The sequence below is a fragment of the Trichosurus vulpecula genome, chromosome 4 (assembly GCF_011100635.1).
Source record: "Trichosurus vulpecula isolate mTriVul1 chromosome 4, mTriVul1.pri, whole genome shotgun sequence".
In the NCBI taxonomy this organism is placed as follows: Eukaryota; Metazoa; Chordata; class Mammalia; order Diprotodontia; family Phalangeridae; genus Trichosurus; species Trichosurus vulpecula.
In genome coordinates, this window is record NC_050576.1 from 130352856 (window position 1) to 130366342 (window position 13487).

A 13487-nucleotide genomic window follows, 5' to 3' on the forward strand; every position below is an offset into this window, starting at 1 on the left:
GCTAGCCAGAGTTTACCAACATCTGGTCTAGACCACATTCCTCCATATTTTTCATAAGAATAATATGACTTTGTCAAATCCTTTGCTAAGATCCAGGTAAACTCTATCTATAGAATTCTGACCTACCAATTCGGTAACCCTATCAAAAAAGGAAATGAAGTGCGTCTGGCATGACCTGTTCTTGACGAAATTATGCTGACTCTCTGTGATCACCTTTCTAGATGCTCATTAACCATCTCTTTAATGATACAGTTTAGAATTTTACTGGGAATCAAACTCGAGCTCATTGGCCTCTGGTTGGAATGCTCTATTCTCTTCCCATTTTGAAAGTGAAATATTTGATCTTTTCCAGTCCTATGTGATAGAGACCTTTAGATTTTTCAGATATCATTGATAGCGGCTTAGCTATCACATCTATCAGTTCTGTTTGTGTGGCATGTCTAGGCCTGGTGACCTGAAGTCATGAAAGGAAACTAGGCACTTTCCTTCTATTCCCCCTACTCAATTTAGTTATCAACTCTTTATTATCTATTTCTGCTTTAGCAGGGCTATTTAAATCTGTGGAGAATGAAACTATCATGCTTATACATATGGAATTGCAAGTCAGTCTTCTGGGCTGTTCAGAACAGAAATTAGATACTCCATCCAAGTGAGGAGGAAAAATAGCCCAAGTGACAATTCCAGGCCTGTCATGCCACTGGCATCCTGTCAAAGAGTGATACTAATAACTAGTTTTATTAGTAAAATTATAAAATCCAGCAGCAGCAGCCGCTTGGCCATCCGTCATAGGTCATAACTGTTCTAAACGCGAACTATCCTTCATCTCTAAATGCTTAGGTGACTTTGGGAATTAGCTTAGGCCTAAGCCCATACCTCTCTATGTAACATGGATTGATCTCCTCCTCTTCTGAGACAGGAACTAACAAGAAACAGGAGAGGTAGACACAGAGACACATTTAATCAAACAGGCAAACAAGGAGCACAAATACGGTCATCTTGGAAGGGTAAGTAGGGAATTAAGATCAGCAGCTTATCCCTCATCTCTCCTCTCTGGTACGTATTAGACACTTAATAAAATGCTGGTTGAGTTAATTGATTACTGTTATCTGTTTTGACACCACAGGTTTCTTTACGGCTGTGCTGCAGAATTTTGCAAGATCCAAAAAAATCTCTGTGGACTCTGTCAGTTTTAGCCATCATGTAATCAGTGATCCCCAGGATGAAACACTCTCTAGAAGTCTGGCATTTAGAGAGTACATGCTGAAGAAAGCATTTAAGGTAACGAGGTAGTCGATTATTTTCAAAGATACAATTCCTAAATCACATAAGAGATTGTTCCTTTCTCTCCATCCCTCTTTCTAGCTTAGTGGACATACCCTCTGTTGGAAATGAAATCGATCCCAGGAAGTAAGAGGAGAGGAAGAAGAAGCAATGAATGTAGATGACTTTTTCCAGGAGTTTGCATATGAATTGGAGAAGAAATAGAGGATAGCTTGATGGGATGGTAGGATCCCATGAAGGTTTTCAAGGATGGAGGAAGCCTGGGCATATTTCTAGGCAGTTGGGAAAGATCCAGTACATAGGAAAAGATTGAAGATTAGAGAGGGAATGGTTGGACATGGAGGGTAACTTTCCATAAGAGATGAGAGCGGATGGGAGCAGAAGTTGGGCTTGTCAACAAGAAAGGACCGCCTTTCATTATAGGCTAGAGTAAAAGAGCAGAGAACCAGAGATGACATCAAGAATTTTGAGATGTAGAATAAGAAAAAGAAGGACCTTGCAGTGATTAGTGCCTATATTCTCAGTAAAGCTAAGTTATTAGGTAAGGTCTTCTGCCGAGATGAAAGCAGCAACTTGGTGTTGGAGTTTTTAGAGGAAAAGAGGCTTGGAACCACCCAAGTAAGAGCCCAACTGAGATGACATAACAAAAGTTTGAAGTAGACAAGTCAGTTACCTTATAGGATAAATAAAACTTCTTTTGTTTGGCATTTAAACCCCTTCACAATGTAGTTTCTGTCTTTCTGTAAGGCTTACAACACATTATTATCCTTCATACCTTCTACATTCCAACTAACTTGACCTATGTGATATTCTTTTTTATGTTATTCATTTCCCACCTCCATGCCTTTGCATAGACTGTCACCTATACCTGGAATGTATTTTCTAACTTCTTCTTCATAGCTTCCTTCTAAGCTTCACTTAAGCTCTACCTACTACAGAAGGCATTTTCACATCCTCCTAATTTCAGTAGTGGAAGAGGTAGATGCCGGGGGTAATCCAGGGTTGGAGTCTGGCAAAGCATGAAAAGATAATAGGGCAAGGGATTTGGAATTGAAAGATAGTACATAATTAAACTGTTTAATTATAGATTGGAAAGGGAAGAAAGGAATGAAACTAGAGCAGAAGTGGTAGATGACCTGGGAAAGCCCTGAGGGGTAAAGGAACTGAACAGGGGATGATAAGGAGGTGAATGAATAATATGTTTTGGAGTGAGGCGCAGGGAGAGACAGAAGGTTAGAAGGTGTCGGATAAAGTAATTTCAGAGTTTTTGATTGTGGAAGGAGAGCCTGGAGAGGAAAGAACTTGGGAGAAACATGATAGCTGTCTTCAAATAGTTCAAGGGCTATCATAGGCAAATGGTACTGGACTTGCCCAACATGGCATCAGAGGACAGAACAGGAGCAATTAGTAAAACTTACAAATAGGAAAGTTTAGGATCAATGTCAAGAGATACTTCCTAATAACTGGGGCTGTCCAAGAGTAGAAGCTGCCTCAAGAGGTCCTGGGTTCCCCCTCCTTGGGCATCTCCAAATAGAAGTTGAACAACCACTTCTTGGAAATGTTATATAGTAAGGATTCCTTACATATATTGAGGTTGAACTAGATGTCATTTGAGGTCCAAAGCTGTCATAACCGTGAAAGCTTGGGGGATAGATCAAAGGTGTAACCATCCCTGTGATGAGGGAGAGACTGAAGATTTAGGTCATGGGAAGTGAGGGTGTTGATGAAATTGAAGATGTGTGAGAGAACATTACTGTTTACATTGAAATCCCTAAGTTTAAGAGGAAAGGTTGGGTTGAAGAAGACATGTGAACCAGATTCTGAACTCCCCAAGAAAAGGAGAATAATGACCTAGGAGCCAGTAGACAGTTGATACCAGGATCTAGATAAAGTCATATGTCTGGATATAATGAACCTGAAAAGAGAAGTTGATGAGTGGAGGCATAAAGAATGTCTAGAAGTGAAGAGGGCAGGGATAAAGTATGACCTTCTTGGTCTAGTAAAAGGGAGAGGTATGGGAGAAGGCACATCTAATCCTGGGAGAGGGTGGTCAAGGATATGGTGTGTTCTAAGGAAAGTCGTTAGGGCCAGAAGACAGAACTGTGTGGGATGAAAGACCCTCACCAATTTAAAAGTTAATTTATAATAAGGAGCCATCTCAAGGTAGGAACAGAAATAAATTTTATTCAATTCTCGAGAATAGGGTATCCTCTGCCAGCACAGAACAGAACCAGCAAAGGAGGCAGAGTACAAGAGGCAAAGCACCAGTAATTATACCTAAGGCAACAGAATTCCCACCCACCTCTGACCCTTCTCACCATTGGCTGGGAGGCAGGCTTACAATCTGAGAACAAAAAACTAGACAAAGAACTGGGAAACTGAGGCACAGAAACTCCAATTACCATTCCCTTAGTTAATGATTACAACTGAGGTGACATCTATAAATCTAAAGGAGAATAGGATAAGGGGAGGGGGAGACCCTCTCCATTCTTCTACAGTACTTTTACAGTAAAGGAAAGAAGGTCACAGTGACCCTATTCCTACTGAGCAAATGTTTCAACCAGAACCAGAAGAAAGAACAAAAAGTTTCTGGGTAAACTTTCCCAGAGGCTGAGCCATCAGACTCTCATGGCCTCTGAATTTTTCCACTTCCTTATTTCCCTATTTCTTGATTTTTAAATATTTCTTAGTATAGATATAGATACATATTTATACATATCTTCCCTTTGAAGTCTTCATGTTTTACTTACCTCACACAGAAGGAACCCAAGAGCAGAAGATCGAAGATGAAGGGAAGTTGATTCACAATAGAACATGAGTTTTAGCACACAAAATGGAAGGAATGGACAGGGCTGACCTGGGACTTGGGAGATTAGAGCCAAAGTCTACATGAGGAGGAGATAAAAGAGCAATAGCAAGGGAAAGAGGTGGCCTTTGCCTAGGCAGACAGCTATGCCACATCAATGGGATTAGGAAAACAAGTGGGAGTTGGCTAACCATAAGATGGACATGTAATAGATTTTGACTCAGGTTTTCAACCTCAAGAGTGGTACAAGAGATACAGTGCTGGGCCTGGAATCAGGAAGATCCAAGTTCAAATCTAGCCTCAGATACTTACTAGCTGTGTGACCCTGGGCAAGTCACTTAGCCCCTCTCTGCCTCAGTTTCCTCATCTGTAAAATGGGGATAATCACAGTACCCACCTCCCAGGGTTATTGTGAGGATGAAATGAGATAATAATTATAAAACACTTAGCACAGTACCTGCCACGTTGTAGGTGCTTAATAAATGCTAGCTATTTTTATTTTAAATCACAGTTCACTGAGATTGGGTCTGGGATGGGGAGCGTTTCTTGGGCGAGCTAGAGTTCTGGTGTCTGAGTCTCTCGATGGATCTTGGAGACAAGAGCCTGGGGTCTAAGGCATAGCTTGGGAGGCTTGGGTCCTAAAGGCAGGCAACGAGCCTTTAAGGACCTACTATGTGCCAGGCACAATGCTTAAGCTTGAAGATAAGAAAACTAGGGAGGGAAAGGTGTCCCTGCCCAGAGTTGGGAAAAGTGAAGTTGGAGTGGGAAGGGGGAGTAGATAAGAAGAAGGTACATGTGAAGGAGACACAGTGACAGGGTCCAGAGAGTCAAAAGGACAGCTGAACATGTCCAGCCAGGAAGGAGTTCCCCAGTGGGGGAATGGGGCTGGCCGGGCAGAGAGAGGTTTTAGGGTGAGAGGCCTGTTGTCCGGGTCTGAGGTCCTATAGAGACTGATTAAGTGTGTGTGTGTGTGTGTGCGTGCATGTGTGGATGTATACACATAGGACGGACCTCTCTATTTCCTAATGGCAGGTTTATGATTCTCTTGGAACACTGATTTTGTACGACTGCCTCGTATTCTCAAAAACCCACTCCAATCCTACTGCTGTTGCTTCCTCACGGCCTGGAGGTGGCCCCCCCCGGTGTAATTATCTAGCCCTGCTCCTGCTGGAGTGCCTCCCTAGCCTTGTCTGGCCACAGGCCAGCCTCATGTGTTTGAAGAGGCCCCTCATCGGAGGGCTGGGACCACAGAAACTCAGGCCCATCATTCCCTACAGCCAGGGGAGCCTGTCATAGGCATAGGGAGAGAGAGCCCTTCACACTTGTGGAGTTGCTGTCATCTCTGTCCTAGGGTTTGCACTTCAAAAGACAGTAGATAGGCATCTTCTTCTTATTCAGTCCTGTCCAAGTCTTCTGACCCCATTTGGGGTTTTCTTGGCAAAGATACTAGAGCGGTTTGCCATTTCCTTCTCCAGCTCATTTTGCAGATGAGGAAACTGAGGCAAACAGAATTAAGTGACTTGCCCAGGGTCACACAGCTAGTAATTAAGGCCACATTTGAACTCAGTTCTTCCTGACTCCAGGCCCGGCACTCTATCCACTGTGCTGCCTAGCTGCCCAGCCTCACTTACAGCAAAGAATTGTGTTAAAACTTTGGTTTACAAAAATAAAATGGAGGAAAGAGTTATGCTCCATTGGGCCCAAAGTCAGAAAGAACCCAGTTCAAATCCAACCTCAGCTATGCGAGACTCTAAGCAAGTCATTTAACCTCAAGTTTCTTCAACAGTAAAATGGGGATCGTAATAGCGTCGACCTCCCAGGGTTGTTATGAAGATCAGATGAGATATTTGTAAAGCTCTTAGCACAGTCCCTGGCACAGGATAGGTGATTAATAAATGATTGTTTCCCTCTTTTCTTCCTTCTTTTTGCAAAATGATTCTTTACTTTGAAAAATGAATCCCAGTAGGATTTCCTTCAGTAGCCCCTTCTTTAGTTGAAACATGATTGGACTTTTAAAAACTTCAGCCCTCACGCAACCATTCAGTTAGAGATCAAGTCTCCCTCAGAGCCAGGCTTCTCCACCTGCTGGAAACAATAAATTTGTTGTAGCCGATGAATACAGGCCCTATCTGAGTAGGCACAGAGGCCCTCCCTGACAAGACTGGATGTACATCCCCTCACCTCCCCCCGGCTTCAGCAGGCCTTCCTGCCTCCCATCTCTCTATGGCTGAATCCTTGCCAAAACACTCCAGCTGAAAGGCACTGACTTGTTGCCAAGGCGCTCTCTGTGTTATCAGTCCAGATCCCTTCTAGGTACAGTGAAACCTTGATGAATCCCAAATCCTCAGAGACAGAGTAAAGAGGTTTCAGTAATCTAACTGTCAGCTAGAAAATTCATCAGATACTCTTTGTTCTGTTTTAAATCTTATTGGTAATCTTTTGATAAATAAATGATTATCCTTTCCCGGCATCCTAAGCCAAGTTTCCTGAACCTTATCAGATCTTCTAGGGCCGGGGGTACCCGTGAGAATATGACTTTATCTTGTAGGGGATCATGGCTGTAGAAGTAGGGGGTATAGGAGATTGGGGTAAGCATGAAATCAGTGCTGGACAGCCTCTGGAAGTTGATGTTTTGACTAAATGGCTGACATGAGCTTGCTTTCACCTGATTTCTCTTTCTCTAAATGGATTAGTTTTCTCAGATGAGGAATTGAAGCAAACGGGATTAAGTGACTTGCCCAGGGTCACACAGCAAGTGTCTGAGGCCGGATTTGAACTCAGGTCCTCCTGATTCCAGGGCTGGCACTCTATCCATGGCACCACCTAGCTGCCTGTGAAGGTAGAAGGCCGGAAAATATCCTGGTACTTGAAGGGGGTACAGTTAGTTCCATTTTTTTCCAGTCACCAAATGCTCAGGTGGCTTCAGATTCATACACTGACCTGTCTTACATAAGTCTCACAAAGTTTGGAGTTGAAAGGGGAGAGGAAGGGGCAATAACTGAGTGACTCATGTGCTGGACTGGGAGCATCCACGGAGACCATCTAGTAGAATTCCCACATTTTACAGATGGGGAAACTGAGGCCCAGAGAGGTTAAAATTATGTGCCCATGGTCCCACAAGTTACAAGAGGCAGAACCGGAATTTGAAGCCAGGACCTCTGTCTCCACATCCAAGGCTCCTTTCCACAATACCACACCAGAATAAGGAAGACTTGAGTTCAAATCCAGCCTCGGACACTTACTAGCTGTGTGACTCAGAATAAGTAACTTAACCTGTTTTCTTCTGTTTCCTCAACCATAATAATCCATACTAGAATAATAGTCCTTGGGAATTAAGTGAGGGAAAGTAAAAATCTACTCAGTGCTATACTGGAGGGAGGGAGGGAGAGAGGGAGGGAGGAAGAATGGAAGGAAGGAAGGAAGGAAGGAGACAGAGAAAAGAGAGAAAGGGAGGAAGGAAGAGAGAAAGGAGGGAGAGAAACAAAGAGAAACAAAGAAATAAACAAATACACAAGATACCACCTTTAAGTTTAATCAGCATTATTAACATTTTTCTATCAGTTTCTTAGGTCTAGACAATCAATAAAACTATGAAACAAGCCCTAATTTGTAGTTTCACAATTTCTGAGGTGTAAATGCTCACTCTAAAAATTTAACGTCAGCTCTGGGATGGAGGGGAAGTAGGTCTAAGCTGGCTCCAGCACGCCCTGGAATCTACTTCATCATAACCTTTTTCATCAGTTTCCACTGAAAGCTTTCCCTGACGGTGCTTTAGATGACATCCTTCCAAATACAAGCTATTGCCAGGCTCCTGCTTTTATTAAAAGAATGTCTGAGTTCACTGAAGTTGCCTTTTTTTTTTAATTTCAGGACATTAAACGTAACCAAGTTGGAGTTATCATTTTTGGTTTATATATGGAAGGAGCAAAATGGAACCTAGAAGAAAAACGTTTGGATGACCCACTGACTCGAGAGAGATATTCTGATTTTCCAGAAATACATTTTTTGCCCCAAAAGGTAAATATTTAGTCATTTACCACCAAATCATAAGCCAGAGGTTGGCTAATTTTCTTTCTGCATAAATGCAAACCACCTAGCCATGGGCCATGTGACCTACTAATTTTTTTTTCAAAAATTAGCATAGCTCAAAATAACACTCCAATCTGAAATAAATTCAACCCCAAGATGGAAATTTGTTCTTTCTAGGAAACAAGTGCTAAAAACTGAAAAAGAACAAATTGTTTTTTAAAAAAAACAAAACCTTTATTTTCAACAAATGTTTAGAAGTTATATATCAGCCAATACATATTTAAGCACCTACTACATGCCAAGCACTACTAGAATGATGTCTATAGTGGAATAAGCAGTTATTATTGCAGTTCCTTCTTACCAAAAAAATCCACTTTAAAGATAATCCAGAGATAAAGGACATCAGAAATTCCTCTGATAAGAAGAAAAGGAACTCTGTTTTCAATAAATGTGTATTGATTGTAGGGGTTCTTGGAAAGTTGGTTGTAGATTACCAGCCTAGACTATCAAAGTTGAAAATTGGGCCTGAGCCACTGCCAACTAAGTGAAGCTCCATGACGCTGTTAGGTAGAACTGAAATATTTAGAGCACGTAACACCAGGGTGTTTGATAGCTCAATAATAGTCCTGATGATGATAGATGGAGACAGGATGTGACTGGTACTTTATAAACTGAATTAGCAATACAGATCTATTTTGTAGGGTCCTATGTGTTTGATGTTTCTTGATATTTATAACTAGAGTCAACTGGATATATTTTAAAAGTGTTTATAAGTGTATATGATCGGTGCTTATGACATCAATGATACGTACTTGACGTTGGTTATGTATTTCTTGAGATCATTAAATGTGATTCATCTTTTATTGGTTAGTGGCATAGGCGTGATCTTAGCCAAAAAGCCAAGAAAGAGTCTTCATGATGTCAAGAGAAAAAAAAAAAAAGGCCCCTTCTCAAGGGCCTGCTGGAGCCAGTTCCAATAGACTGAAGAGAGCCAGTTGTTAAATTTTCAGTGTGAACATTTACACTTCAAAAATTATCAAAAGCTACAAATCAGAGCTTGATTTTTTATTTTGTTGACTGACTAGATTCAAGAAACTGATGGAGAAAATGCTCATAATCCAGATTAAATGTAGAAGTATGTCCTGAGCTACATTTTTCCCCCCTGGCAAGCCAGTTGTTAAAATATTTACTGCTATACCCTTGCCCCCTCTGGCAAATTTATGGGAGGAAATGGACAAAAATCACCTGGAATGTAACCTAGTTACACTGTGATCTGCTCCATTGTAGACAACAGCCATGCTGGCAAGATGGCAAATCCACTGGAACCCTGGAGTATAGCTAGGTCTCAATTAGTTCAAATAATACATTTCCTGAAGTAGTCAATGTTATTTAAGTTTGCACTCTATATATCTATTGGGCTAGAACCAAATATCATGTTTTACATAATTATGACTTGAAACAATGCAAATTCAGATACACATAACTCCATCAGTGTGTGCATCATTCAAAGTAGTCAGGACCCAGCTAATGCACTAAAAACCTTTTTTTCCCTGTAAAATGGGAATAAGCATACTTCTATTATCTACCTCAGAGTTGTGAGGAAAACATCTTGCAAACCATAAAGTGCCACAGAAGTGACAGCAGCTGTTGTTATTATAAAGAAAACCATGGCCATGATGCTTTAAAATGATCTGTTTTTCTGTCATAATACTCAGTATCAGCTACGTTATTATCCAGCCTCTTGTTTCACTGAGTTTATAACAAAAACCCCCAAATTGAGAGAAGAAAAAATGTCATTCAGTTTCCCTGAATTATGTAATCTGACTGCTTGATTTTTTTTTTCTCATTTCAAACAAAGATTTCCACTACAGTTAAGGCTTTAAAGGATGTCATCAAAACCCAGAAGTTTTATGAATGTCCAGTCTACCGGACTCCTCGGAGGACAGAATCAGTGGCCTCTCCTAGCATGTTTACCAACTTCATAACGTCAGTGTTTTTGCAAACACAGAAGCCTCCCCCTCACTGGATTATAAGACGGGTGGTATTGCTCTGTGAACTCAATGAATGAAAGAAAACGTCTTTCGTATTTATCCTTAGCCCAGTAAGGTTTAGCATCTGAGAAGAAGCACTAGACCAAACCATAAAAGAGAAGTTGTATGTTAGAAAGCAGGCCGTGAGCATCTTCAATAAATATTTAACACATGTATGTGTCCATTTCAGCAAAGGCCCCTCAAATTTTCCCCAACCCTCCCTTCACTCTTTCCCCACCCTCACGCTCAAATCCGACGCAAACCTAAAATTGCAGAATTGTAAAGTGCTTTAAAGATCATTCCTGTCCAGCCTCCCCATTTTACAGATGAGCAAACTGAGGCCAGCAAAGACAAGCGACATACCCAAGGTCCCACAGCTAGTTAATGGCAAGGCCAGAGCTAGAGCATCTTGGCATTTATCCGGTGCCCTTTCCCCTATCCATGTGGTCCTTGCAGCGCAGGTATATTGAAATGATTAACGCTTGCCGTTGATGACAGTTCAATTGAATCGAACATTTCTTAAAAGTGCCTGTTCTGTGCCAGGCGCTGTGTTACGTGCTGGGGATACAAAGACAAACTTGTTGATTCTTTTAATTCCATTGACTCCTTCCACATAATGGTAATGTACTCATCCATCGGGCTTTGCTCCTCTATTCGTGTTTCTGTATGCCAGGAGCTCTGTTCTCCCTAAGCTCCTAACCTGCATCCCTACCACTCCGGCCACCCCAGGTCCTTTCCTCTCCCTCCTACTATTCCCCTTCCCTGCTCACTTTTTCCCTCTCCCTCCTCTCCTTTATTCCTTCTCTTCCTTCCCCTTCTCCCCAGCTCCCTCTACTTGGTACGCCATCATACCCTGATACCCTGCAAGGCCAAAGCTGAAAAGGCTATTAGCTCACAAGACTTCTATAAATTGATTTCCTCAAATTGAAGGTTTCTTTAATCAAGGTTGTGAGATCTGGCTGTCTTCATCCATCTTGTGGGTTTCCCTATTGCCCTGGCTTGAGTTTAAAAGCCTGGCTTCAGCCAGTACCAGAATTAAACCAGCACTTTTCCAAACAGCCCCAGAATTATACAAAAACCTTGCAGTCAGCTCCTCGCACAGGGAAGTCAAGCTCGTGGTCCCCTGTGCTAAATAATCAATAGCTGCCCCTCTGGGGCTAAATGCAATGACTAAGAGGCTGCTAAGTTGCACCTATTCCTTTGCTATTTATTGGGGGTGGGGGAGCATCTTAGCCTTCTAAGTCTCCTTCACTCGGTCAGTCTAAGCACCGCATCATTTGAACCCACCAAATGACGGCTGCTCTGGGAGGTTGACACACTTAAGTTAGTTCAAGGGAACCGATACTTAAGACAGCCAATTCTTTGGGCTGCCTCTTTATGAAAGGCTAAGTGACCAGGCTATGATCCCCTTCAGGGTAGGAATCATACCTTTATGAGTTTTCGTGAACCTCGCAGGTCCCAAATGAATGCTTGTTTGAATGCATCTGGAAAGAAATGGACCCCAAACAAGATAATGACAATAATCATGATAGCTAACATTTAAGTAGCTCCTTGACAAAGGTGAACTCACTAGGTCTTCATGACGATCCTTTTTAAGGGAGGTGGTATTGCTACGTCCGTTTTACAGCTGAGGAAGCTGAGAGCTTAAGGGACTTGCCACAGTCAGCTAATGATTGGGACTCAGCAGTTCTCATTAGACTCCTCTGTGGGCTACCACAGCTGGGGGAGAACTGGGAAAGAAGTAAAGGCAGAGCAAGTGGAAGAAGAGCAGGGAGCAAACAAAGCCCCGGGAAGCACCCAGAAGCATCGTTACTGGTGTATTTCTTGGGGAGCAAGGAGCTTTCCCCCTGCTTCAGGAAGCTGGAAACTCAGTCTCTACATGCCCATTGCTATCACCACCACGGGTCTCTTTTTTCCTTTATTAAGGTAAGTGGTTCCTGACGGCTACAATGTCTTTTTTCTATCATTTTTTTTTCCTCTGGCAGGGACTGTGGCATTTGGGACTGGCTTAAGGGAAGCAGGTTGGGGTACAGGAAGAAAAGCTAGCATTGGAACCAGGAAGACCTGAATTCAAGTCTTAAATCTATAACGTATGACTGTGTGGCCCCTGGGTAACTTCTCAGTGCTCTAAGCATTTCTCTAAGAGGCAAGTTGAAGATGCCAAGCTGCACTGGTAGAGGAAAAGTTCTTCATCCTCGAGTTCCTTGTACCAATGAAATAACAAGCCAAGTGCCCGGTGGTGGTTGTTCAGTAGTGTCTAATTCTTTGTGACTTCATTTGGAGTTTTCTTGGCAAGGACAGTGGAATGGTTTGCCATTTCCTTCTCCAGCTCATCTTACAGATGAGAGAACAGAAGCAAACAGAGTGAAGTGACTTGCCTAAGAGCATGTAACTAGTTAAGTGCCCAAGGCCACATTCGAACTCTGGAAGATGAGTCTTTCTGACTTCACATCCGGCATTCTATCCACTGCGCCACCTGAGTGCCTAAGAAAGGTTTTTATGGACTCTTCCTAAAGTCTCTTTGAGCCCTTTCTTCAAGTGGATCAGGTTATCAGCCTTCTAAGATTTTTTGCCCCTTAAAGAACCTTAGTCTGTGTTAATACAGAAGGTCCATCTTTGGTTAAATTCTACTGATATAAATTTATTTAGGACTCCACGCTGCCTGTTATCAAAGGGGGTTTGGGGCCACTATTTTTAAAGTTGGCAAAATATAAAGTAAGATTAATTATTTAAAAAAACCAGAACAAAAACAATAAAAAGTAACAAAGAAATAGATGTTACCAGGCACCTGGGATGAGTTAATTATTGCCAGTGAGGGCTGAGTTTAGCCCTGAGCATCTTGGCAGCTAAGACAAGATTACATTCAAGTTCAAATTAAATTACATGCATACTATGTACCATTTAGCATAATCTGAAACGGATTTGGCACTAATTCCAAAGAACTATTTATTGTGCAGGTCCTTGGACAGCAGAATGGATAAATGTGTAATACCACTTCCCAGGAATCCTGGGGCAGTTTTTCTAAAGGAAAATCCAATGAGACTGTCAGTTTACTTCTTCCTCACCTCTTCCCCACCCCTGCCCCCATCATTTTCCCCTTGGTTCAGCTAGGCCAAGTTCACTCCCAAGAGCTCTTTCACTTGGGTGTACACCTTCTATTGTTCTAATCTGTATAATTTCTCTGGTCTATTTATTTTGACAAAGAAGTTAACTAGCTGTCAGTAACATTTGTGCAACCAGCTCAGTGGGAGGAAGCCAAGCTGGCAACCGTTTGTTGTTCGGTCATATCAGTCATGCTGGACTCTTCTTGGTGGCCTTCTATGTAAGCCGAAGCTATAACA

At 42.1% G+C, this 13487-nt stretch overlaps 1 protein-coding gene across 1 annotated transcript in view; it reads left to right on the top strand.

The window, feature by feature from the left end:
- Window positions 1–10184, top strand: part of DNAH14 (dynein axonemal heavy chain 14) — a 377809-nt gene extending 367625 nt beyond the window's left edge. Inside the window, exons 80-82 of the mRNA XM_036755542.1 lie at window positions 1124–1278; window positions 7958–8104; window positions 9975–10184. Of these exons, the coding sequence (XP_036611437.1) occupies window positions 1124–1278; window positions 7958–8104; window positions 9975–10184 (512 nt within the window). The remainder of the gene's footprint in view (window positions 1–1123; window positions 1279–7957; window positions 8105–9974) is intronic.
- Window positions 10185–13487: the final 3303 nt, after the last annotated feature.